Genomic DNA, 25,351 nt, shown 5'->3' with positions numbered 1-25,351 from the left:
TGTAGGTTGTGCGAGATACACGATAATTTTCAACGCTTTTTTAAAAACATGCCATGCACTGCATGAGTTTTGTCAAGTAACAAAGCAACCATACTTAATTGCATGAACTTACAAGATAAATGCACGTCATGTTGTTTGCGAACGATGACGACTTATTCAGCCCAGTGTTGTCTGAGCAAACAGAATCAAACGATTTGCTGGCATTTTTTGATTGCATGGCGTTAACTCCAACCAAACAATGAAACAGATGTGCGATAACCAGTTGCAACTACTTGTCCGCTTATATTTATTCTGCGGCAGCTTGGTGTTGCTGTTTTATTTGTTTTGAGGTTTCGCCGACCCGTCCAAATGATTGGTGGAGGCAAAATAGATGTTTGGCTTTAGTGAGTTCAAACTTTAACTCACGTATAGGAAGGGGCCACGGTCACTTTTCCTCATCCCTGGTTACGCCAATGGTTATAATATTGTTGGTGGAAACAAACTTTAAACTTCGGAAACACCTAACTCTAAGAAATCTTGAAGTTTCGCTATACATGCGACAACTCTTCTCCATTACGCAATTGGAGGCTATACCGCAGATAGCGTAGAATTCTTACGCCTCATTCTGTAGAGTTTAAAACAAAACATAAAAAATGTTTGCACAAATTTGCCGGCATAGGTTAACCGACAATTCACTTTAAGCCTAACTTTTGTATTGATTTGTGCGAACGTTCAGAAATCACCTAATACGTTTTTTTTTCATCTACATTTGCCTCGACCCCAATCATTTCGTTTGATACGCTGTGCCGTCGCAGTTACGCAACCGATGATGCACCAATGGAAATTCACTTAATAGCTATCTTGGTAATACTTAACAGCGGGAATATTTAAAACACTCGAAAATCTGCCTCTGCGCATGCAGGACTTGTGTTTCGGCAACTAGTATACTTTGTATTTCTTCACCCATTCAAGGAGGTATCTTGACAACAAATTTGCAATTAACATTTTAATCCCACTGAGGCAGTAGTGTGATGTTCGACAGTGCCGGTAGGGACCGAAAATCGGAAAATTCCTAGCTTTAACACTGTGCTGGGAATGTTCCGACACCAACTGCTGATCGACCTGGATTTCTGCAGCAGATATTGACCTTTGCACAATAATTCCCTTCTCATTACTCTGGATGTCAATAAACTTTCCGAATCTTCCCGAATTGTCGTTTCGGATTGTTTTCGCATTTCCAAAAGCTGCAACAAGAACAAAGAACAAGTTATTTTTTGATATTTTTTTTACTTTACTCGATTACACAAACTTTTAGTTGCCGTAAATGACAACGGATGAAACCCGATGTCGAAAATGTTTCTTGGATCACGTCATAGAGAGGATGCTTATAAGCATGCAAACATAACCTGCACCTGTGGTGGTAAATGATTGAACAAAGCGAAGGGTTGGCATTGGTGGTGAAATACTGATGGCGATTGTTGGTGCAACTGACATCTGTGTCGTGTTTTCGTTCCGACAGTTACATAACGGTTTTTAAAATGATTGATTGAGTTCGTCGTTTCTCTTATCTGCATATCAGAAAACTGACAGTTTTTTATGTTTTTTTTACTTTTAGGAAGATAACAAGACAACAAATATTCGACAGTTTTTCTTTGATGCTAAATCATGAGGAAAACAATGTGCGATGACTGTAGCTCCGCAGCAGGTACTGCCACCAGTTTGCCGGGTGGCCACGATCATGCTAATGATGTAGTTATTATCGTTGCAACGATCTGCTCTGTCTTCTCTGTTTTGATAGTATTTGGGCTTGCGTTCTACCTACGTAGACGCTCAAGAAGAAACAGCACCACAGACCGGAATTATTAAACCGATTCAGATGTGTTTTCATGCGAACTGAATGAATATAGTTTGCGTGATGGAAGACAACAGGGAGGTGTATTTATGCTGTCTAATATATATGCCAAGCCTTTTCCAATCACGTTGAGCGATACAATTGGAAAAGAGGCAAAATCAATTATGACCGACATGTTCACGATTACCTTCCCTTCAATGTGTTTAAACGAAGAGTGCGAAATTAAAGTTGAGGTTCTTCCTTTCGAAAAAATAGAACAGCAAGACAACTTTGTGGTTACTCCGATATTGAGGTTGAAACCCAGTGGATTGCAATTTCAAAAACCGTTTGAAGTCACCCTCATCACTAGTTTTTTCGCGTGGCATTCTGACAAAACCGTCCCTGTACAAGTCTTTGTCAGAAGAAACGAAACCTCACGTTGGAAATTTGAATCTCACTCTGAATTACAGCACGATGGGAAGATCAGTTTCAAGGTCCAACATTTTTCAGATCGTGAGATCGTATGCGATAATGACCAGAGAGAAAATGTTGGAAGGAAAATGCGTACGTATGGTTACCAGCGGGAAATAGACCAACAATCCAGGAACATTTCGTGGTACGTTATTGATGAAACTGTCACGCCCAACGACAACTCTGTTCACAAGTTACATGAAGGAGAAAGTTCTGTCATTTCTGTTTCGTCCTTTGATGTCAGATTGAATTGGAAACTGAAACTAAGTTTAACCTCAGATTTCGGAATTAGAATAGAACCGAATGAGGATTTTATTGTATCTTCGGACATGTCCACGCCCAACATTCACTCCAAACAGTTTTTGTTAGAGCAGATTCCAGGAAATAACTGCGTACGACCAACCATTAAAAATACGATCACAGCTCTGTTTCCGGGCGACGAGGAGCGTCCTCTTGTGGATGGTCGCTTTTGGATCGCGTGGAGCAATCAGTCTTATGACCGGCGTAGCAGCAGCATGACATCGGTGACGACCCAAATTGCTTATGTTGGCGACTTTACATCATACAATGTTACCGACAGAAATGAACAAATATTACGCGGTAGGCCAGCATCCAGATATAACACTGATGCGTATAGTACATCGAATGTTTGAAAAATAAATAAGCAAATATTGTTCAGCTTTTGATAGCATTAACAATCACTTTGGCCTCAATTTTGATCGCAAATTTTTGCATGACTTAAATTTAAGTGCAAAGTAAATACAGTGGACACTATTGTCTGCAAGTTAATGATTGTCAAGACTCTTTTTGTATTTCAAGTATTATTGAAAAAACTGTTGTATCCTTCTGTCATATATTATGACTTATCTTCGGTAACTTGAACCCGACATATACATAAACATATTACCCGAAACATAAACATGCTATCCGAATCATAAACATGCTACCCGAAACATAAACGTGTTACCCGAAACATTAAACATGCTACCCGAAACATTAAACATGTTACCCGAAACATAAACATGTTACCCGAAACATAAACATGTTACCCGAAACATAAACATATTTGTGAAAAGTAGTACGCCACATCATGTATTAAACAGAGTACAGAGTGTTTGCATTGTTCTCGCGCTAGTCGTATTTCTTTCAATATACTTTTTCGAGACTGATCCAATATCCCCGGTTGCTTAGGACGTTTTTTATTTCACATTAGAAGCAAAAATGATACAATAATGTTTGTGCTGAGCGCTCATTAAAATCGTCACATACCTGCCTAAAGTTTGTTTTAAACCAAAAGAATGGAAAAAAACAAAACAGAAAAATTAATAAATTTTTATTGCAAATGTTCAAAAAGAAATTGCGTGGATTGCATATGTTTGTTAATGAAAACTAAACACTGCAATGCAGATGAACCACGGCAGTAGTAGTAGCTTGGCATTAAAAAAATCTGTTAAAATTAAAAGAAAGTTAAGGATTTAATTTATCAGGGGGAAGAATACACAATACATATAACTCACCAAAACCACTTGGTGCCGCATTTATCGCGGCATCTGTAACAAAACAATTATCAGTTAGTAATGCGATTTCGGGCTATTGGTAAAGCGGCCGACCCCATATATCTACAAGAAAACCTGATCGGGTTTCGTGCCCAGGAAAAAAGTTATTTGGTAATGTAATGATGATAAAAACTCCTTAGAGGTAACTCTAGAATTACACAGAAACAATCACTTTCGTCCACCGTGGTGTGGTTGCTTTGCTTAATGGTAAGAAGGTGGTTGATTTGGGTGTCAATTTTCTAAAGGGGTGCCACTATGTTGTTGTTCCTCTAGGGTGGGATATACTACATTACTTTTAGTGCATTTGTGGCCTGATGTATTATTGAAAAATCAACATTAAATATCAAATATTCTTTAGTTTAATATATTTACAAAGGGGAACGTGTGCCTACAGCAGTGATTCCCAACCTTTTTGTGGTTGCGTGCCACGTACCACGAGTGTTACAAAGTAACCTAGGGGATGAAGTAACGAGCATTTTGGGATCACTTACGATTTTTTAAAGTTGAACTATATCCACAAATCAGGGACATGTGCTCGCGTACAACCTGGAATGCCGTCGCGTACCTCCTAGTGTTACGCGCACCACCGGTTGGGTAACATTGGCCTTATACGGTATGTGAATATGAATAAATATGTTGAAGATGGCTAATGCTAATAGAGACCGACCGTTAATCCATTCCACAACTTGCGCCACGTTAGCATAGAAAGAAGGAAGAGTTCCACAAGGTATCACTACAAATGACGCCACTCCGATCACCATCCAACTTTCACTGTCAGCATCTAAACATAACAGCGGCCCACCAGAATCTCCCTGCGAAAAAGCTTACTGTTAGCTTACCACCGAAGTGTTTCCAATAACATTCCTTTTCCTTATTTTATAATCGTGATATTGGTTTACCATCGCAGTGTTTCCGAAAAAATCTTCTGGCGGGCACTTTTTACTTGACATTTTTGTATGTTAAATTTAAACGTAAATGTAATTGTTACGTAACAAATCACCTGACAAACATCACGGTTGTTGGATGGGGCATCCCCAGCGCAGAGAATGCTTGGAGGATAAGGTATTGCAACACCATCGATGATGCTGTACAACCCACCACAAAATGCCCGCGAATTTAGGTTCAGTCTAACTTGACGAAGGGCTTCCGAGACAGGCACTGCACTGCCATACTCTGCGATTGGACATACAACGGAATTTAAAAATAAAATTGTCAATTAAACAGCCAGTTTTGTTACCGCCATGACCGTTGGTATGCACTGCATCACTTTAGTCAAACCATTTCAAACAGAAAACATTCACCATTTTAAAAATATTTCAACAGCCTACTGACAATTAATTTACTAAGAAAATTTTCACGTCAATAAGCTACCAATACGAATATATTTTTTCCATATAAAAAGGCTATATAAGCATCAATAAGGCTAAACAATAATGAACCCAACATCCTTCCTTGTGCAAGCGCAATTGATATGTTTTGCGAAGAACGAATTCATTCGATTTTCGACAAATCATAGGCCTTTATCTAACAGTTTTTTCACGTAAATGGTCGTTACCGTATTTTCCGAACCCGATAGCGACGCACGTGGACCCGGCGAATGGAAGTTGGGTGATAGATTGGGGAACGCATACAGCACCCACGTATTCGTTGAAGACAATCTTCCGGTCCACACGCAACAACGCTACGTCATTTCCGCCTATGGCGTCACTTGAACACAAAAAAACAAGCCCTTTACTTAGAGAAGAAAGGTATGATTGTGGAATGCGAGGTTTTATATATATTTTAAGCTCCAAACTCCGAAGTAATTATTTTTTTTCTTTCTTTTCAATTATTTTCTCTATACTTTTTCTGTAATATTTACATGATTTCTTCCGCCAGTTTAAACATGTTTTTACCATATGTAAGCATTGGTAATTTTCTAAACCGTTGCCCCTGTGTCATGCGCAATAAATTAAACAAAACATCAATCAAATAGCCCTCAAAATAGTAATAGTCGATAAAACTACAAAAGTTTACGTGTAAGAAGGATGGATGACAATCTCCGCGACAGAAAGCTGTTGTTCGCTGGATTCAAACTTCAGTCGGGTTTGTTTTCCAACGTAAACACAATAATTGTACCTGAAAAAGCACCTAGATATTAGTACTGTTGTAACGAGAGAGTGACTGTTAAACATTTATATTTGCACGAGCTTACATGAGCTTCATCTCGCTACCTCAGGTGCTGATTAGTTATAGACCAGAGACTGACACGGCGCATTGAAGAAACTAAATATTAGATCAGTCGTGTTTAAAATATAAATGGCAAAATTTTGTAAACCTTGTTTTTTTATAACATGAAATTTTCGCAACCAGAAATGAAACCAATTGTGTTTTATGGTGAACTGGAGGGCTACTGCTTTGACCTAACAGCTGTCACTAGCGCAACGTTGTTGTCTTTGTCAGCTCATTATAAACATGTTAACTTCGTTGCCTTGTGTGAAAATGCTTCTGCCGATTTTGATCCCATAAGACTTACACTTGTTGTGTTATAAGACAATGAGCCGCGGTCAGAATCCAACGGTCAGATATGATGCTCCCACCACATAACAGATCATAGCTTCGAACAGAACATGGCTGGTGCACCAACATTGTGTACCACGGCCACGAACCCTTAGTCGTTTCCTGTCCGCCTATAATACGAGGGGTCTGTAATGTGGAAGGTAATAGTCGTAAACTGTAGCCGTATTGGATTATGTTTCAAAGACGTTGGCGCGCATTTTTTAATTCTTTGTGTCCCCTCCCCGTTTTTTAGCCTTTTTTCTCGTTTTTGCCTTTTTCACGTGTTGCTATTTATCGCCGTGTTGGCGCTTTACTTTACTTGTCCTGATGAAGGTCTGTTGTATAACGACCGAAACGTCGTCCAAACAAGTGGTTTTCTTGCCAGAAGAGCTTTGAGTCATTGATGTTTCAAGGACTTCGTGTCAAAACGAGCTGATGATGTTGTTTAGCGAAACATGTTTTACTCAAAATACAACTGCGTTTTGACGTTTTTTTATAATGTAAATTTAAACGTGAAGTTTCCACCTGTGTCACGCACAACAAATGACGTTTGAATAAGGTCGATTTAAGGAAGGTAATAGTAAATGCGATTATGTTTTGAGGATAACAGACGTGCTGAAAAATGAATTATTTTTGTGCTGATATCTCACACGCTTGAAGGAAATCTCTGCTACGACTTAACAAGTGTTAGTATAGAGATGATTCGCTATGAAATTTATTGTTACATCGCCACTAAATCGGCGTTTGATTAGATTCGGTAATTCTCCTCAAAGGATAAAATTACACTAAAAAGACCTGCAAAAACGTAGTTCTATTTTAAGGAAAACATGTTTTACAGGACAGCAGCATCAGTACAAAAACGGAACATAAATTAAAAATGATAAAAATGTAAATTGATACTCACAGCTGAAAAGAATGGAGGAAAAGATGATCTTCCACATTCCCCGTAACTCGTCCTGTTCGCTGTAACGAAAAGTTTGAGACAATTCTGTAACCAATCGATTATCTTTCGTAACAAGACATTTGTAACCTCAGTAGTTAGTTTATTTCGTTCTTTTTAGGGGGAATATATTAGTCTTGTTTAAAAGTGTCAACCATTTATCTATTTTAATGGTAAGAATATTTACTTGTAACATAAACACACACCACACTCCATTTCGTCGCTGTTGTCATGGCAATCGCTATTTCCGTCGCATTTCGTCATTTCGGAAATACAGTTTCCGTTCCAGCATTTGAATTGTTCCGTCTGACAAGCGACTGTTGCGACAACGATAATAACATGAACATTAAATTGCTTCATTGAACATCTACATACTCAATAACATGCAATTTGGGCATTGCAAAATACAGTTATTGGACTGCAATTTAAAATCGCAAAAGTTTTTATTCATGTAAGTATTTAAAATAGTGCTGTGTTTATTTCACAAATTCCTCAAGCACTTTCTTGATAAATGACACCCAAGACTTTTGTACCTTCAGTGCTCCAACTTATGCTGAAACTTGGGGAAAGTTTGGTGTCAGTGAGAAAATAAACAACCAGAATTTCATTTGATGTCGATAAAAAATCCCTGAACGCTTGATTCCCGCATAAACGACGATCCAAAAACTGTAAGAATATCTTTTCATTTGCGTTGTAATTCATTTGTCCTGATGAAGGTCAGTTGAATAACGACCGAAACGTCGTCCGAACTAGTTTATCTTTTTTGCCAGAAGAGCCTTACATTACCAAGTAATATGCCCGGCAGCATCAGCAACAAATATCTTATGTCGTCATCGATAAAACTATGTAGAATTTAAAGCGACGATTTTAAACTTCCACCGTTCTCGAACACGACACAAAATTTTTAATATGAAAATTGTACATCACAGTTACCAGTTTTAAAAATTGAAAAAGTTAGCTGCCTCCGTGAAGATAATACAAAGATAAACCAAACACAATACAAATTTTAAACTTCTTGGTAGATTAAGTTGGACGGATGATTTCGGCCATCGTAAGTTTATTTAATGAATATTTTGAGACATGTTTCAATTTTGTATTGAACAAATATAACGTTACTGTTGCTGTCAGGCATATTATACTTTAATAATCTGTTCTTCTGTCACAATAAACGTAACTTGTATACACCGACGTTTCGCCTGCTATTAAGCTAGGCCTCCTCAGGGTAATGGTACAGCACACAACCAACACCAATTTCTTGAGCAGACTATTAAAATGTTGTATTGAATGGCCAACGTACTGGCATATATAAAGCGTTCGAACTAGTAATAAAAATTGTTCCTACCCGGGGACTGGAAGTCGTCGGTCCATCGTAAATCTCCAAGTATTCATCTGGGCAGTTGTGAACGAACGGAATGTTGAAGGATAGAAATCTTACCACAATTTGCTGCAAATATCAAAAAAACTTCATTACACATAGTAGTGTATTTCTATGTTAATTTCAATACAGAAATGAAAAAGCGATCTTGCAGTCAGCTCAGTTTGTCGGTATTTAGAAAAATATATTTCGCTTGAAAGGCATCATAAGTTATTTCAGATACGGTGCGCGATCGACTTTGGTTTGCCAGGGGACCTTGGTTCGAACTGACGCATATTACTTTATCATTTTGCCATGCACATTAGTCGTTAAAGTTTGTGCAGCAAACTGAAAGATACTTTCTGTACCACTTCCAAGTTCAACAGCAGTGTTTCACGATATCACTTGACAAGGTGGGATCGCCCCACTGCACAGGTCCTTATACTATCACAGCTATCGTATCGAGATCAATGCGTTTACTAGCTTTGCAGTTCGTTTACTGCTATGCCAGCCAACCATGAAATTGCTTTTAAAAAATGCGCTTACTTGATCAGCTGGAACAACAATTTTCCATCTGCAGAAACGATTTTCGCCGTTTAAATTTGTTATGCCTGAAGGTGATATGGATCCAGTTGTCTCGTTGATTGAAAGAATTTCATTAGAACATGTGGAACCTACAAAATAAATACAAATATTACGAGTTTGTCAATTAAACAGAATTAGAAACGAAACTATTTCACGTAAAATCCGTTATCCTTGCATGTGTATAAGTGCCGCAAATCCATTATTTCTACTTGAATACAATATTTAGTTTACTTGTAAAAATATCCATAGTTTCTTGTGGACTTTTTGTGACAAAATGATTGACTTACAGAAGTTAGAAATCAGAGACTAATGCGGCGCACGTCAGAATTAAAACTATTGCAATTAATTTATCGCTTAAATGTGATGAAATCATAATGCGTGATAATTATCAAGGTTAGATAACATTTCTTTGTGCAAAGAATTTAACTTATATCTTCACTTCGTTTCGTTTTCGCAAATTTCATTCTAACACACGAAAGTCTAGTTGCTCACCTTCATGGTTGGACGCCACCGAAATGCCGATAAAAGTAAAGAAAACAAGACAACGGATAAGCATTGTTGCTGCTTATAACAATACAGCTGTGAGAGTGTATGTTGTGGGTAGTTGGTGCTTTTCCACCGGAAATCAATTTCTAGCAGAATTTCCAATTAAACGTTTCCTGCTCCATCCATTGCTACAGGGTATATAAACCTTGTTTTATCCAAGACAACAGGGATTGTCATCCATGTTTTCTCAGCCCGAAAATATCGTGTGTCATACTCGGACCTCATCATTAACAAACTAAAACGTCCTCTGCAATTGCGGGTTTTGGTGGAAGCCCCAGATCTAGTCAAACTAAACAAACGATCGAATGCACTTCGGCATGCAACACATAATACTGATATATCCTACCTAGAATGCCAACTACAAACGTATCTTTCAGTATTATTCACCTCTCGCGCCCGTATCGACCCATCCCAAACCCTTTCTCACAGGGAAAAACTAAACAGCAAACATCACAGGTGACAGGAACACAGAAATCGGTTGTTCGTACCGAAATCAACCTTTTTTATTTGAACCCAGGATATCCTGGCCACGAATCCCGATCAGGTTTTCTTCTGTGTATATGCTGGGTCAGGCACTTGACCAATGTACGTTTACTATTTAGATATACAATCACTTGTACGCCGCGCGGCCACTGTTTCGTGAATTATTCCGGCAAAAACCGTCTGGCAACAATATTCGAACGGAGAATTAAACTCAAATGTACAATTTGTCATAAGTATAGGATGTTCCACTTTAAAACAAAAGGGAAATTTACTTCTCAATAATCGCTATCTCTTGTATTTCATTGTCACAACGTATCACGCGCCTCGAGATCGTGTAATAGGATCCATCGCCTGGAAAACGGGGGGAAAGCCATGTAACATTAGCCCATGGTAACCCCCAGACATTGTCTCGTAACGATTGCACCATTGGTTTGTAACCTTGTTCACAAAATCTTGAGAAACCTGGCCCATATATAGTAATGCCTTCATGATAAAACTTACAACGCATTTTAATATCGCGAAAAATATCATACTCTATCGACAACCTTTTTTGTAAAAAATAACCCCAAAAATTGTCCCCCATTGACTTAATAACCTATCGTCCTCTATCAACATAAATTAAAAAATATCCTGCTTACCAGCTACCAGCAATGAGTCAATGGTTATACTATTTTACATCCTTGCTCTTGTATAATCCCAACTGTCCAACAACATCACGTGACTATATTAACCAATAAGTTTCGATAGAATTCCTGTGTGTACATGCAAATATTATTCTAACTTCTATGCCATTGATCTGAATCAACACCAAATATAATCGACAACTCATCCGAAGACACCGTTATGAACTGTTTTGAAGAGCCTGTTAAGATATTTACATACAACATTTATGCGGAGAACTCTCTGAGATCTGATTATTTGACAAGACGAACCAGAAGCTATCAAGACCGACGTATCTCTAGAGGCTCAGTAGCTGATCGCGCCATCGAAGCATTGTTTAAACATGTATAGTCCCTTTACAAAAGGTAACAGGTGATTCCCCCGAAACAATTTGCCTTCGTGTGTTGCCCTTCATTAAATTTGTTGGACCTGTTTCTTGGATTTAAGTGAAAGTTTCTTCTTTGAAATATCGACTAAGGAAGTCAAATCTACAATTAGGCTCAATTGCAATTTATTTTAACAAAAATTAAGTCATATTTCCAACATTTGGAAATACACAACCATACGGATGTACAAGTTACAAACGTAAAGGGGGGGCATGACCCCTTTGTCCTCAAGCCTCCATCAATGCGTGCCATGAGCCAAATTAACAAAAAAAAATAAGTAAAATATTGCGCAACTGTCATGATACGCAGTTTTAGTATATTTTTATCTTTAAACTAATGTTGTGTTGTTATTTTAAGACCAAATAACAAAAAAAGATGTGATGAGTCTGCGCGTGTCGTTGTGAGACTAAAGTTTTTCTTCATACCTGACGTGGCATAACAGCTCAGCTGATTCATGTTGTCATGTTACTCGTGGAAGGGAAAGATACAATAGCTCTTGAAAGTGGAATTTGAAACGTTTATCGCTTCTTGCATGGCAAAGTTCTATATAAAACCGAGACTTCAATCAGAACTAGTATTTTTTGCGCAATTACTACTTGTGTTTTCGGTTTATTGCCTTGTATGTCGCGACTTTGCAAATATAGCTGCAGACTGCAGATCTGTGTTACACACATTTTCAGTTTAGGTATAATGTATCTACGCAACACAGTTTTTACTAATTGGACAACAACAATTACCTAGTAATTTATTTGAATATTAAACATACATATTTTTTTTAAATAAAACGTCAAGCAAAGGACTTATGATTAGGCTACTTGCAGGAATTGTTAACCTAATTGAAAGGAATTAGAATTATCTTAAAAAAGAGTAATGCGTTATATTTACCAATAGTTTTAACAAAATTTATTTATGTTTTGTCAGGTACTCTGCGTAGTTACTCAAAAGTTTAAAATCTACATACAATGCAGTGACTTTCTACAACTTGGAAAAGCATCTTCAAGTCAGGATTTAATATCACACATTTAGTAGTTTATTAAAAATGATGCAACAGCCTCCACCGCAAGGGGGTTACCCTTCCCAGTATGCACCCCCACCGAACCAAAGTAACCCACAGTCATCTGCGTACAATCACATGCAAGCACCCGTACCTTCTCAACAGCCAATGTATAACGGGGCAGCAAGTGTTACATATGTAAGTTTGTTAAACTACTAAATTGCATAAAGCAACTAACATGGCAAACAAGATTGTAAAAATTGTCAACTTTTACAGTTTTATCGGCAATCCGTACAAAAACAATTAGCTGATGCATTAGCATGTGAAAAATGTCTGTTTGTCCGCACAAAATCTACATTCACTTAAAAAAATATGCGCAAATTGATACTTTTCTAATTTATACATAAGGTAACAAAAAACTCTAATACACAATACAATTTATTTCGTCTCCATTGTGAATATTCTTAATTGTATAAAAATCATTAGTTTGATGAGCAAAAATGTTGTATTTGCGTTTTTGAGATCTCAATTTACCTTGATGGTTTTTTTAAGTAACTTTGCACCAATTGCTTGCTTGTTCGTAAACTTTACGCATAATTTTGCTTCAGGCTCATGGTGGAGGTCTTCAAACTACGAAACAAATCCCCCCTGCCACTAGTGGGAGCCTTCCCTCTCGACAACCAGCAATGACATCAATGAATGGGTACCCACAAAATCCAATGCAAAATCAAGGATATCAAAACCAATATCAACAACAACCTCCATCTACTAGTTATAATAATCAGTGAGTGAATACCACTGTTGTATTCACTTGCTTCGTAGTCATAATAATTGTGCATTAATTTATTTAATTATTCAGTTGTGTGTGTAGTTGCGTAGTTTAATTTCAAATTATGCATGTTTTTAGAATCTCTAATATAAAACTAGCATTATTAGCAACAAACTCATATTGTAGGATTATTTATATGAATAATGTTAAAAAAAGTTCTGACTCAAATCTAATTTGAGTGTATGATATATTTGGTGCTGTAGGATAACAAAGTTTTTTACAAAGACGTGTTTGTCGTTTATCAAACTGTGACTAAGTATTTTATAAACTTTGCAAACTTATACAACCGGAACACAACTCACAGGTTTTCTCATAATTCAGAGTATAAATAGACTGGCCCATATTGTTATTAACATTGTCATGTTAAAATAAGACGTTTCGACAAACTGATGATGACAAAAGTTTTTGTCGAAACGTCTTTAACATGACAGTGTTAATAACAATATGGGCCAGTCTATTTATACTCAGCAATATACAACCGACTTTTAGGTTCCAGCTCATTCCACAATAAAACAGATTTTCCAATAATTTTAATGAACTATACAAATTATAATACCTATCTCAAAAATTGAAATCATTGGTATCAAGATGATGCTTAAAAGCCATGTTTTTCACCAGACAAGTGACTTCCCCACCGATGGGGCATGGTGGCTACCAACAGGGTTACCAGGGACAGTCCCAACCCAACTATGGACCCCCTCCACCTGTGTCTGCAGGTGGAGGCTATCGACCCCCATCATCTAATATTGGACCCCCTCCAACAGCTACTCAAAGTACGATTTTAAAACTAAAAAGATAAATAATACACTTGCTGTAATTGTCATCGATGTTTACGACTTGTTCAACTTATTTATCATCTCATTTTTTTCCTGTGGTATATTTTTTTTAGCACCGGCCTAATTTATATTTCCAAACAAGTAAAAAAAATTCATGCTTAAACTAACTCATATTACTGAACTAATAAACTTCAGATTCTCAGCATCCCATAACATCAACCATGCAGCCACCTGTTCAGCAAATGCAGAACATGAACATTGGAAATCCGATGACTTCCCAGCAGAGTTACTATCCAGTAAGTTGTATATAGTTAATAAACTCACAGTCATTATGCTTGAAGAAATTAATGTAACTGTTTTTCATTTACAGCAATCACAAACTGGTCAAATGCCACCTGGAGCAGGTTCTCGTCCACAAGGAATGCCCCCAGGTCCACAAGGAATGCCCCCAGGTCCACAAGGAATGCCCCCAGGTCCACAAGGAATGCCCCCAGGTCCACAAGGAATGCCCCCAGGCCCACAAGGAATGCCCCCAGGCCCACAAGGAATGCCCCCAAGACCCCAAGGCATGGTGCCACCCCCATCGAGTGGCCAGCCACAACCTGGATACCAATCTCAGCCAGGTTAGCGTTTAAAGCAGTGGTTCCCAACCTTTTATGGTTTCCCCAACAGCAATATCAATTAAAGTGCATTTTATAATATGTATTTTATTGGCAATCACTTTGCTCCATAACACGGCTGGATGCAACTTCATAGCCAAGTTTGAAATCCGTGATTGAGTAGTTGACAACGCTAAAATCTGAAAACTACCTCCCAAGTCAAACCGGCTTCATGACATTTGAAGAATTCTCAATCTTTTTTTAACGTCTTGGGGGTGCATAGTGTGTAAATGGCGGTTTAATTCAAACGGCTTCATTGATTCAGCACTGCACCACGTTGCACAAAACACACGGAGGCGTCTCTGTGCCAGTATTTTATTTCTTCAACATATTTACGCTTCTTCTCCATGACCAGAGTTAAGAAAAACACTGCACCTTGATATCTCACTGCTACTTATACAACTGAACGCCCTAAACTGCTTTTTGATACTTTCATTGTTGATGACAATAATTGCTGTGACGTTACAATGACAATGCCTGTGCACAATGCTAGTGGCATGTAGCCTACTGCTTATCGTCCCTGACAAGACAAAGCGATAGTAGGCCCAACTAGCTGTAGCCTATATGTTGTAACAAGTTATAAAAACATCACATATCTGTCGCGTCCCACGGGTAACCTTCCCAGTAAAGTTACTAAAGCCTTTTGTTGTATGAAAATGATATATTATAGTGATAAAATTTAGACTGTTCGTGTAACCTTTACATTTGCTAATTATGTGCTAATAAATGCATGCATGCATACATATGGTAATATTTCAGCAAACTTAAAAAGAGTAACAGACAATCAGCATCAGTGTATGATGTTTTATTAAAAAAAACAGAAATATCGATTCCGCCTTTTCATATGTGTAAATATACATGCCTCTGTTGTATTTTGTGTTTAATAAACTAAGTAGCAACTATTGCAGTAAAATAGAATTCTTGATATGCCTTCAATTTAGCCAAAACCAATCAATTAATCTCGAAAATTAGAACAACTTTTTCTTCCATTTGCAGGACCTGGGATGCATCCATACCCAAACCAGGCAGCCCCTGCAGCAGGAAAAAGGTTAGACCCTGATGCTATGCCAAGTCCTATACAGGTATGAATGTTTTGCTTTCAACATTCGTAACTCTGTGAAAACCTCATGATTAACATTGAAAAACTATATATTGTAACTCGGAAGACTTCTCTGTTTATCATGTGATAAGCTATGCCAAAGTGATAATAATGTGTTGAAACCTGCAAACTTGGTTGGTATACAACCTCAAAGACACTCAAGTTAACAATTATATAATTACATTCCGGTGTAAGCTATTGTGCTTTGTTGGTAAGAATAAACTTCATGGTCAGTTGTAATACCTGTTAAAAATTAAAGAATGGCTGTCGCGTTTTCGCATGTTGCACGCCTACATGTCGCAAGTAACAAACTTATTTCCCAGGTTATCGAAGACGACAAAACAAGCAGAGGTGGTGAAGTGTTCCGTACAGAGGGTAGGGGTCTGGTTCCTCCATTGGTGACGACCCCCTTTGTCGTCGAAGACATGGGTAAGTTGGTCTGAAGATTGTTTACAAGTAGAATCTGGCCCTCGCTTATGTATTGCTTAATCTTCACGAATACAAATTACTTCTAGCATTCTGTACATCAAAGAAGCAGCAAGCTTGATGTCAGCTGGTTTATTAATTGAAATATCATGTTTTCATTTCCTTTCTATTAGCATCATCAGTTTCTTAATCTAATAGAACCACATGTAATACTTGCTTTAATTAAACGCTCATATTATATACTTACCTTATGCAAACAAACAGGTTTATTGTGCTTTTTGTTACAGGTAGTGCAAGTCCACGCTTTGTGCGTTGTGCGACTTACAATCTACCTGCAACTTCAGATATGGCAAAAAATTGTCAGGTACAAACCTTGTGATTACTTTGCTGACAGCCAGCAGTGATGATTATGCAACTTATTTAAACTTTATATGTATCTAATATTGTGGAAAATACAAATATACAAAATGTGAGGTACTATAAAACAGAAAAACACAATTTTTGTTTGATTTGTAAATTCCTCAAAACCTTCAAAAAATAATTGATTAAAGTCATGTAACCATATTGGCTTTCACTTGAGTGGTAACCAAGATTATTTATGAATAAAATTGTAAATCTACTGCATTTCACTGTAGGTACCAATGAGTGTCCATATCAAGCCTATGGCTCAATTACCTGAGGGTGAAGCTCCACCGCTATTGGTCGATCATGGAGAAAATGGACCAATCAGATGCAAGCGTTGTAAAGCTTACATGGGTCCACAGTTTAACTTCATAGATGGTGGGAGACGATTTCAGTGTGTCATGTGCAATGTAATTACTGAGGTGAGTTGTTATTATGTAGACTAGAAAAAGTTAGATTAATAATTGAACACTATTATTGAAAACAAAACAAGCACAAAAACAACATACTTTTGTTAAATCAAACATATTTCTGTTGTAAGGAAGATGTTGCTTGGATTTTCCATTACTTTGTGTACGATTTTTTTTATTTCCAGACTCCTCACAACTATTTTGAGCACCTCGACCACATGAACCAGCGTCAGGATAAATTCCGTCGACCAGAGTTGTGTCGCGCTTCATACGAATATGTTGCAACCAAGGACTACTGTCGGGTAAAGATTCGTATACTTCAAATGAATCCTAGAAACAGTTTTTCTGTATGTTTACAGCTACTGTATTTTTTCTGAACCAAATTTCCCAATAAAGACAAGTATTTGTGTACATTTCATTTGGAAAACCTGAAATTAAAGATAGCAGTCTTGCTTATTAAAAACAGTCAAACTTGCAATTACTTCATGAGAAAACCTTTAAAAAGTGTTGTTGTTTTGCAGAACGATAAGTTTCCTTCACCTCCGGCATTCATTTTTGCGATTGACGTTTCTTACAACGCGATCAAGTCTGGTTATGTTGAGTTGCTATGCCGACAGCTTCAAACGTTACTCGATACTTTGCCGAGAGAAGAAAACCAAGAACAGTCGAGCATAAAAGTTGGAATTTTCACCTACAGCAACGTCCTACACTTCTACAACTTAAATGTAAGACACTTTTAATTTTTTGTTGAAGAAATTTTATGTTCTATTTTGAAAAATAGGAGATAAAAAACTTTTGTCGGTATAATTTTTTGTTTATTGATTGTAAACAAAGTCTTTAAACAACTGAGCCACATTTGGCTTTGTGGTGGAAACAAGTGTGAACCTTGCTGTTTGTTAGGAAAACTTGCCTTTGTTTGTTCAACCCAATTATGAGGTCTTGCTAACTGCAGGACAAACACTTCAGTGGTCCAAAGGTTCAACAAATTAGGGCATTTATTTTGTGCCATAAACTTGTAGGTTAAATAGTATATACACCAAAGTAAATTTGTCTAATGCTTTATCGTCATTGATTTTTCTTAAAATATTTGTGTTTATCTCAGAGCTCTCTTGCCCAACCTCAAATGATGGTGGTTTCGGACGTCAGTGATGTTTTCGTGCCACTTCAAGATGGTTTCCTTGTAAATCTGAATGAATCAAGGTGAAAATGTTAAAAATGTAAACAATTGGCTTTCGTGAAAATGTGTTGTTGTTTGTTTAATTTGTGCATTCAGTATGATTTGTCGTACTGCGAATTGCAAACAATTTAACGTGTGGTTACTAAAACTGTAGTGTATGGTTTTGAATATTGACTGCATATGTTTTGAGCGAAAGCAGTCTTAATGCCACAGAAGCCTTGTCTCATAAACAAGCAGAGTACCATATTAACATTTTACTACTGTTTACAGACACGTGGTGAACAGCCTCCTTGATCAAATACCAGAAATGTTCAGAGACACACGAGAAACCGAACTTGTGTTTGCTCCGGTTATACAAGCGGCTGTACAAGCTCTTAAAGTGAGTTTTAAGATTTTCTTAGCTAATTTTAACAATTAATTCAAGAATTGGACTGAAATATTTGCTTTCTTTGCATGGTTGTATAACAGGACTCTGCTAATAGTGGGTTGCATGTGACCCAATGTTGGGTCTCGAAAAGTGTTTTTTTGCTGGGGGGTAACACCAAAAAGTATTGCAGGCCCCTTGTGTATTTGGGAACTCCATTACTGTGTTTGTCACCTTTAACTAATAAACACAATTTCTTTTGCTTTTTTTTCATAATTCCTATTTGAAAAATATGATGCTTTTTTTCAGCATGATGGTGGTTTAGGCTAATGTTGATTGCAGTGTAATAATTTATATCATTTGCCACAGTCTGCAGATTGTGCTGGAAAGCTTTTCATGTTCCACACCAGTCTCCCAATAGGGGAAGCCCCAGGCAAACTGAAGAATCGTGACGATCGAAAATTGATCGGCACCGATAAGGAAAAGGTTGGTTTCAATCATTTTATTAATTGGTTTGGTCAGAGTCCGAAGGTTTGCTTTCAAGTATGATGTATATATACCAAAGTGGAACAATAAGTGATTGTAATATTAAATACAGCTTTAATTGAAGAAGAATTTTATCGATGACAACTGGTATATCTTACATATAAGTTTCTGTGATGAGATTAAATGAATGTTCAAGTTTATGGTTTTCAATGAAGCCAGTGTGATACTGACGTGTATATGATGTTTTATTTGTGCGATTTCCTTGCCAATATTTTAGGATAACATTTTATGCATTTCAGGTTTTATTTTCCCCTGCAAGTGGTTTTTATGATAAGCTTGGCAAGGAATGTGTGGCACAATCGTGTTGCGTCGACTTGTTCCTTTTCCCATCGCAATATATGGACATCTCCACCCTGGGACAAATAACACAGATAACTGGTGGACAAATGTACAGGTATAGACTAATATTATAAAAAAGTTGTGCCCTGTATTAAGTCCAGTGGAAAATTGCCCAAAAATATATTATTTGGCCTCAATATTTTATTTTATTGTGGGTCGAAGTAGGACTTAAAAGAAGCAATGTTTTCCGAAAATGTTATGCTTTTATTGGCAAGAAATGATTGATGCAATGTAACAAAAAGATACCAATGTGCAACAAGGTTTCCATAATTAACAACCATTTTTACAGTTACAAGTTTTTCCGCACGGAAGTTGATGGTGAAAGGTTTATCAAGGATTTGGCGCACGACCTTCAACGTGACATTGTGTTCGATGCAATTATGAGAGTCAGAACAAGCACAGGTGATGATCATAACAGTTTTGTTACTATTTCTCAAAAGTCAACAGAAATTTTATTATTTTACTTAAAGTTAGGCTTTTGTAACACCAACTGTTTTGATAGAATGTAACTTATAATTTTATGTAAACAGTAGTACTATTTCATGCAATGGCATGATCGACAGGATCGTCCCACTGCGTAGGTCTTTGCTTGGCGATCACAGCTATCGTATCGTGATCATTAGGTTTGCAGGCTTGGCAGCGTAGCTGGAGAAAAAAAGTGTCTGATCCAGCTAGGCTGCATTGCCTGGGCTGCCAAGCCTGCAAAACATTTATGTAAACATAATTTAGTTTGTTTTTACATTACATATGTCCATTTTATGCTTGTGTGAAAACCAAACTTGTTTTGTCTTAAGGTATCCGACCGGTGGAGTTTATTGGTGCTTTGTACATGAACAACACGACCGATGTTGAGTTAGCTGCCATCGATTGTGACAAATCCATCACAATTGAACTGAAACATGACGACAAAATTAATGAAGAGTTCGGAGCCTTCTTGCAGGTAAATTTAATTGCATTATGATGTAACAAAACATGTATAAGCAGTTTTGTGGTCACTTTAAATAAAAATCTTAAATATCTCAGTATAAATAACTTGTCTTTTGCCACTGGTATAATAATATGTGAAATATTTTTTTTCAACAAAAATTAGTTAGAGAAAGTTTAGCCCCTAAACCAGTAACATTCCAGTGTTAATTAATGCGAGTTATTGTTTTGTTATGTTGTAAAATATTATTAAATATGCAAAATTTACAATTGTTTATTCACCAGATTGCCCTCCTGTACACATCGGTTAGTGGACAACGTCGTTTGCGTCTACATAATCTCAACCTTAGCGTTTGCACTCAACTAAGCGACATGTACAGAAGTTGTGAAACTGATGTACTCATGAATACTCTTGCCAAGAAAGCTGTCAAGTATGTTAACCTACTTTTGATTTTGGTCCATCGTTTCCAGCTAATTCAAGTATAATAATTGATTACTGTGCATGTCCCATGGTACTGGACACCTTGGCGTAAATCAAATTATCTACTATTTCAATGAATTGTTGTTTTAACCACAACCTTTGCAGAAATATTCCTGACTTGTTTTGCCAGCGTAAGTTAACAATGATTTTTTTTTACTGCAACAGTTCAGCTGATATACACATGTAGAGTAAGCCTGACTAAACACAATAATATCATCGAGCTTAAATTTTATGTTACAATAAAGCAAAACGCTTTATTTTTTGAAACAGAGCCGGACTACAGACGTCCGGGGCAAAAATACGAGAAGACCTGATTAGTCAGTCGACTGTTGCCCTGGCAACGTACAGAAAACATTGTGCTGCTCCTTCCTCTCCTGGCCAACTCATCCTTCCAGAGTGTATGAAACTGGTGCCTGTATATCTTAACTGCTTACTGAAGGTAGCGCTCAACTCTGCTGTTCTCTGTGTTTCATAGCTGTACTGTAATTGTGTGTGGGAAAGTCATCCTGATAATATGACAAATAGCATTGACAATACAGCGGAAGCCTTGCTTGGCTATTTAGCTGGCAATATCCACTCATGAGACCTAAAATGTCAAAACAGTGGTCCTGTCTGCATCTCACCTGTAATGCAATAAGGTTGCACAAGTGGTTGGTATTGAATACTCAACACATGAGGTTGCACTGAAAAATTTTAGTGTACTAAGGCTGTGGAGGAAACCATTGATTGGTAATTAAATGCAAAAATGAAATTTCCAAAACCATTTACACTAATTTTCAGTAGGCTTTTTATGCTAACAGCAAATTGAACAGGTGCAATTTTGGCATTTAAAAAAATGCATTTCATGCAAGAATTCTTCAACTGACTGCAATAATTAACTGGGATATTGTTTCGCAGAATGATGCTGTTCATTCATCCACCGACATTTCAACGGATGATCGGGCGTATCTTCGTCATCTTATTCTCACTATGGATGTGACTGAAAGTCAAGTATTTCTTTATCCAAGGCTGCTTCCTGTGGTAAGTTGTTTTGTCATCACATTGTCATAGAGATCTATAACATAGAAAGATATCGAAGCTCTAAGCAAGTTTTTCTCAATCTTCATGTACTTGGGGGTCTGGTGAAGTTTTAAAACAATTTTTGTGCCCTGTTGATTTTAAAAACAATTTAATACAATGCAATGAGCAGGTCATACAAATAAAACCAAATAAGAAAGAAAGTCACAAGGCAAAGCCGTACCAGAATGGAATTTGTTTCCTGTAAAAATAATTTATATTGAGGGACAAGTAAAAAAATTAACACTGACTGACAGTTGAGGATTCTGACCTGTAAAAAAAAATTTACGGAACAGTTATGTACGGTTAAATCTTGTTCTTGATTTTTTCAAAAGGAATCATGAATAAAATTTAGATTTTTTTAAAAAAAATCCTGTGTATTTATGTTCCATAAACTTTTTTAGTTATTTTCCACCCCGACAAAAGACGGGTTGCCGGCGGCGATCCGTTGCTCCGAGGAGAGGTTGAAAGATAATGAAGTTTACATTCTGGAAAACGGAATCAGCATGTTTTTGTGGGTCGGGCAGTCGGTCGATCCAACTTGGGTACAAAATGTGTTCGGAGTTCAAAGTGCTGCACAGATTGACATCGACTTGGTCAGTTCTTCTTTAACTTTAAAAACTGATTGTGAATTCTATATTTTTGGGAAATTTCTTTTGAAATTCTTCTGTACTTACAAAAGATATGTAAATTATATTTGCAGGGCAACCTAATGGTGTTCGATAACGACGATTCTCGTCATATCAGAGAAATGCTTTCCTCAGTTCAATCACAACGCACTCGCCAAATGAAGGTTTGTTTCATTTGCTTTTGTTATTGGTGATTACTATTGAGAATGTGCAGTCAAAGGTTGCTGATTTAGATGCAGACAGTGTTGTGCACACTGCAAGCTGCAGGCAGATGACCACTGTTTCAACCTAAAAGGTCTCATCAGTGCATCTTGGTGTGACTATCAGACGACTTTGCTGATCAGCAAAACAGTGGTAGTCACCAAATAGTGGAAGTCTTTGCTTGGCCGTTTGGTCAGCAAATTCGTCTGAAAGTCACACCAGCTGCACTGATGAGATCTGTTAGGTCGAAACAGTGGCCATCTGCCTGCAGCTTACAGAAATCATATTACTTTGCTTGCTTATATAGTGGTATACACTGTTTGGGCCTGGATCTGTGCATGTTGTTTTAAAGCTATCTTAGTGCCACAGTCACCAGCTGTACTGATGAGCTTACAGGTCAAAACAGTGTGTAAACCCTGTCTGCAGCTTCATAATCATATTATGGCTCTTGGCTTCTATATAAAGGGTTTGCCAATAGTCGATCAGGATTAACAGGGCTTGAGGTGACAGTACATTTTTGAAATGTAATTTTGGTGTTTTAATTTTGAGATTTTGTCACCCAATAGCAAAACACATGTGTAAATCATTGCTAAATACTTTTGTTAAATATCGTTGCACAGTTTGTAAATTCCTAACTTCCCATGTTTTTATTTCAGTTAACGATAATCCGACAACGTGACAAGCTGGAACCGTGGTTCAAACATTTCCTCGTCGAAGACAGAGGATCAGGTTCGGCCACTTCGTATGTTGACTTTCTTTGCCACATGCATAAGGAAATCAGAACCTTACTAAGCTGAAGCTACAAAACACGGCAGCAAATTGAAGAGCATGCCATCCGCTAAATGGCAGCACTGCATAAGATAGAAATATCTGATTTTTCCATGGTTTTATCTTGGAAGCCGAACTGTTTGTGGACGTTTTCTGCTGCTACCTAGATGTTGAACAGAATTTGCTCCATAAACGATCTTGGACGATAATTTCACTTATGGATTTTGTAAAGTGGGATGCTGGTCCAGTTGCAAATTATGATTTCGCTGTATTTTTAAAGCGACATCTGATGACAGTAGATAAGGCGTTGTGCAATAATTATAACATTGGCTTATTCAACTGTAGGTGTTGAATAAAAAACAACGTCAATGTCACCTGTTCAAGTGCTTAAATACGTTTTTTGTCCAAGTTATGTGACTACTCGATAAAAAGTAAAATAACAGATTGGCAAACCATGTTTTGGAGTCTTAACAAGCTTTGAACATGTTATAAAACTTGAGATATTCATTAGCAATTGTTAGATTTCCATATTATGGCTAACGTTTGGCCGGTTTTAAATAGTTAAGATATTGTGAGTGTTTCAATTTGTTTTACTCCCTTTGGTGCCCTGACTGAACACATTTTGCCACACGAAGCATGAAAGCGTGAAATATTTTCAGTATGTTGGTTTGTTTGTGTACATAAAGCAATGTCACACTAGAGGTTAGAAAATATATTTATTGCGCTTTACAATGCTCCACGCCTACCAACCATCTGCACTGTTTATTGGTAACACGAGCGTCCCTGTAACTTTCATGAACTTTTTTTGCTTTCTGGGCACAAAACCATTGGAAACCCGAAGATCTGTTTATATTTCCGGTTTACTCCGGCTTTCGACATTGTATTGACGGCATGCATAATGTTACCTTGGCAACTAAACCGTCATGTGCTATACTATGTACAAACTATTCTTGTTCTGGCCTGATTTTTGGTTACTTTTCCAGCATGAATTTTCGACTTCTAGCAAAGGTTTTGATCGACTTTGTCTTTCAAATTATTCTATAGTCGTTTCCGCTGCTTCTCTTTGCTTTGTTATGAAGATAAACCTTTTGAAAAGATGGATTCCATGTAGTTGGGTGACGTAGAAATTTCCTGCGGTGATCCCCCTCTCGTGTGACTGGTTTTGGGCGTGCATTTTAGTAAATTATCGTCGACTTGTGTTTGCGGGATGTGGAAAGAGCGTGGATTCCGAAAGAGTCGACTGTTTTTGTCCCAGTTTCGCCGAACTCCATAATTTTGCTGTTTTCTGCAATTTTTATCAATTTCGCCCGTTTTGTTTCGGAATCGCAAAGTGTACAGACATTTTCTCGCCGCCTTTCGCCAATTTCTCACAATAAACTAAAATGAAATAAAACTACACCGATTGTGTAAAAGTTTTGTACTTTTAAAGATGGTTACGACGTAGTTGTAAAAATTGATGCCAAAACCCATAGTCGTCTAAGTGTTAATACATCGTTATAACTTGTAGCTCATTAATCGAAGTGTAGAGCAGTACTTCGATTTTTCAATACTAAAAGCCAAGGCTTTTTTTGGAAAGGTCAACATTTTTCGTTGTAATCACATTTTGTTAGGAAGTTGCGTCGCTGGATGAACGTCGGGAATCATGCAATAAAGCTAGGCCAAACTCAGTCGAAAAAATGAAAAAGGTAAAAACAAATGAAAACGTATTTCAAAATATGAAACTCCTGTTGCTGCCAGGCATATTGCAATTTAAAATGTACTGCTCTTCTGGCATAATACCTGATGAAGTCTCTGCTGAATGGCAGACGAAACGTCGTAACAATACAGAATGTAAATTTTATGCCAGAAGAGCAGTATATTTTCAAAATGTTTTTTTTTGAATTGGTTGTTTTTTAAGTGCCATCCTCGTTGAACCACAGTATGTTAGGTTGTAATGTTTGGT

General features: G+C 37.3%; 2 protein-coding genes across 3 annotated transcripts; one reads left to right on the top strand and one right to left on the bottom strand.

The window, feature by feature from the left end:
- Window positions 1–3,599: 3,599 nt before the first annotated feature.
- On the bottom strand, window positions 3,600–11,212 carry LOC145908420 (chymotrypsin-like elastase family member 2A). Of its 2 annotated transcripts, none has more exons than XM_082995699.1 (13): window positions 9,747–11,212; window positions 9,216–9,343; window positions 8,658–8,759; window positions 7,849–7,981; window positions 7,503–7,632; window positions 7,280–7,338; window positions 6,353–6,506; window positions 5,854–5,955; window positions 5,393–5,544; window positions 4,838–5,010; window positions 4,505–4,649; window positions 3,799–3,831; window positions 3,600–3,728 (listed from the first exon to the last, which is right to left on the bottom strand). In XM_082995699.1, exons 1-13 carry the CDS (start codon window positions 9,808–9,810, stop codon window positions 3,661–3,663), a joined length of 1,443 nt encoding a protein of 480 aa, XP_082851825.1. In that variant the 5' UTR covers window positions 9,811–11,212; the 3' UTR covers window positions 3,600–3,660. The 2 variants fall into 2 exon arrangements, with proteins under 2 accessions (XP_082851825.1, XP_082851826.1); XM_082995700.1 differs by having other exon boundaries at window positions 6,353–6,522; window positions 7,522–7,632.
- A 1,042-nt stretch (window positions 11,213–12,254) lies between these two features.
- On the top strand, window positions 12,255–24,811 carry LOC145909167 (protein transport protein Sec24C-like). The gene is made up of 23 exons (XM_082996490.1): window positions 12,255–12,521; window positions 12,932–13,107; window positions 13,771–13,925; window positions 14,124–14,224; window positions 14,299–14,551; window positions 15,584–15,669; window positions 16,010–16,115; window positions 16,400–16,476; window positions 16,748–16,936; window positions 17,110–17,226; window positions 17,446–17,649; window positions 18,027–18,124; window positions 18,372–18,480; window positions 18,835–18,951; window positions 19,251–19,405; window positions 19,640–19,752; window positions 20,145–20,290; window positions 20,560–20,705; window positions 21,026–21,194; window positions 21,653–21,775; window positions 22,216–22,407; window positions 22,515–22,604; window positions 23,298–24,811. Exons 1-23 carry the CDS (start codon window positions 12,369–12,371, stop codon window positions 23,436–23,438), a joined length of 3,216 nt encoding a protein of 1,071 aa, XP_082852616.1. The 5' UTR covers window positions 12,255–12,368; the 3' UTR covers window positions 23,439–24,811.
- Window positions 24,812–25,351: the final 540 nt, after the last annotated feature.

This window comes from Ascidia mentula, chromosome 7 (genome assembly GCF_947561715.1).
Source record: "Ascidia mentula chromosome 7, kaAscMent1.1, whole genome shotgun sequence".
In the NCBI taxonomy this organism is placed as follows: domain Eukaryota; kingdom Metazoa; phylum Chordata; class Ascidiacea; order Phlebobranchia; family Ascidiidae; genus Ascidia; species Ascidia mentula.
This window is presented reverse-complemented; position numbering and strand designations above follow the sequence as displayed.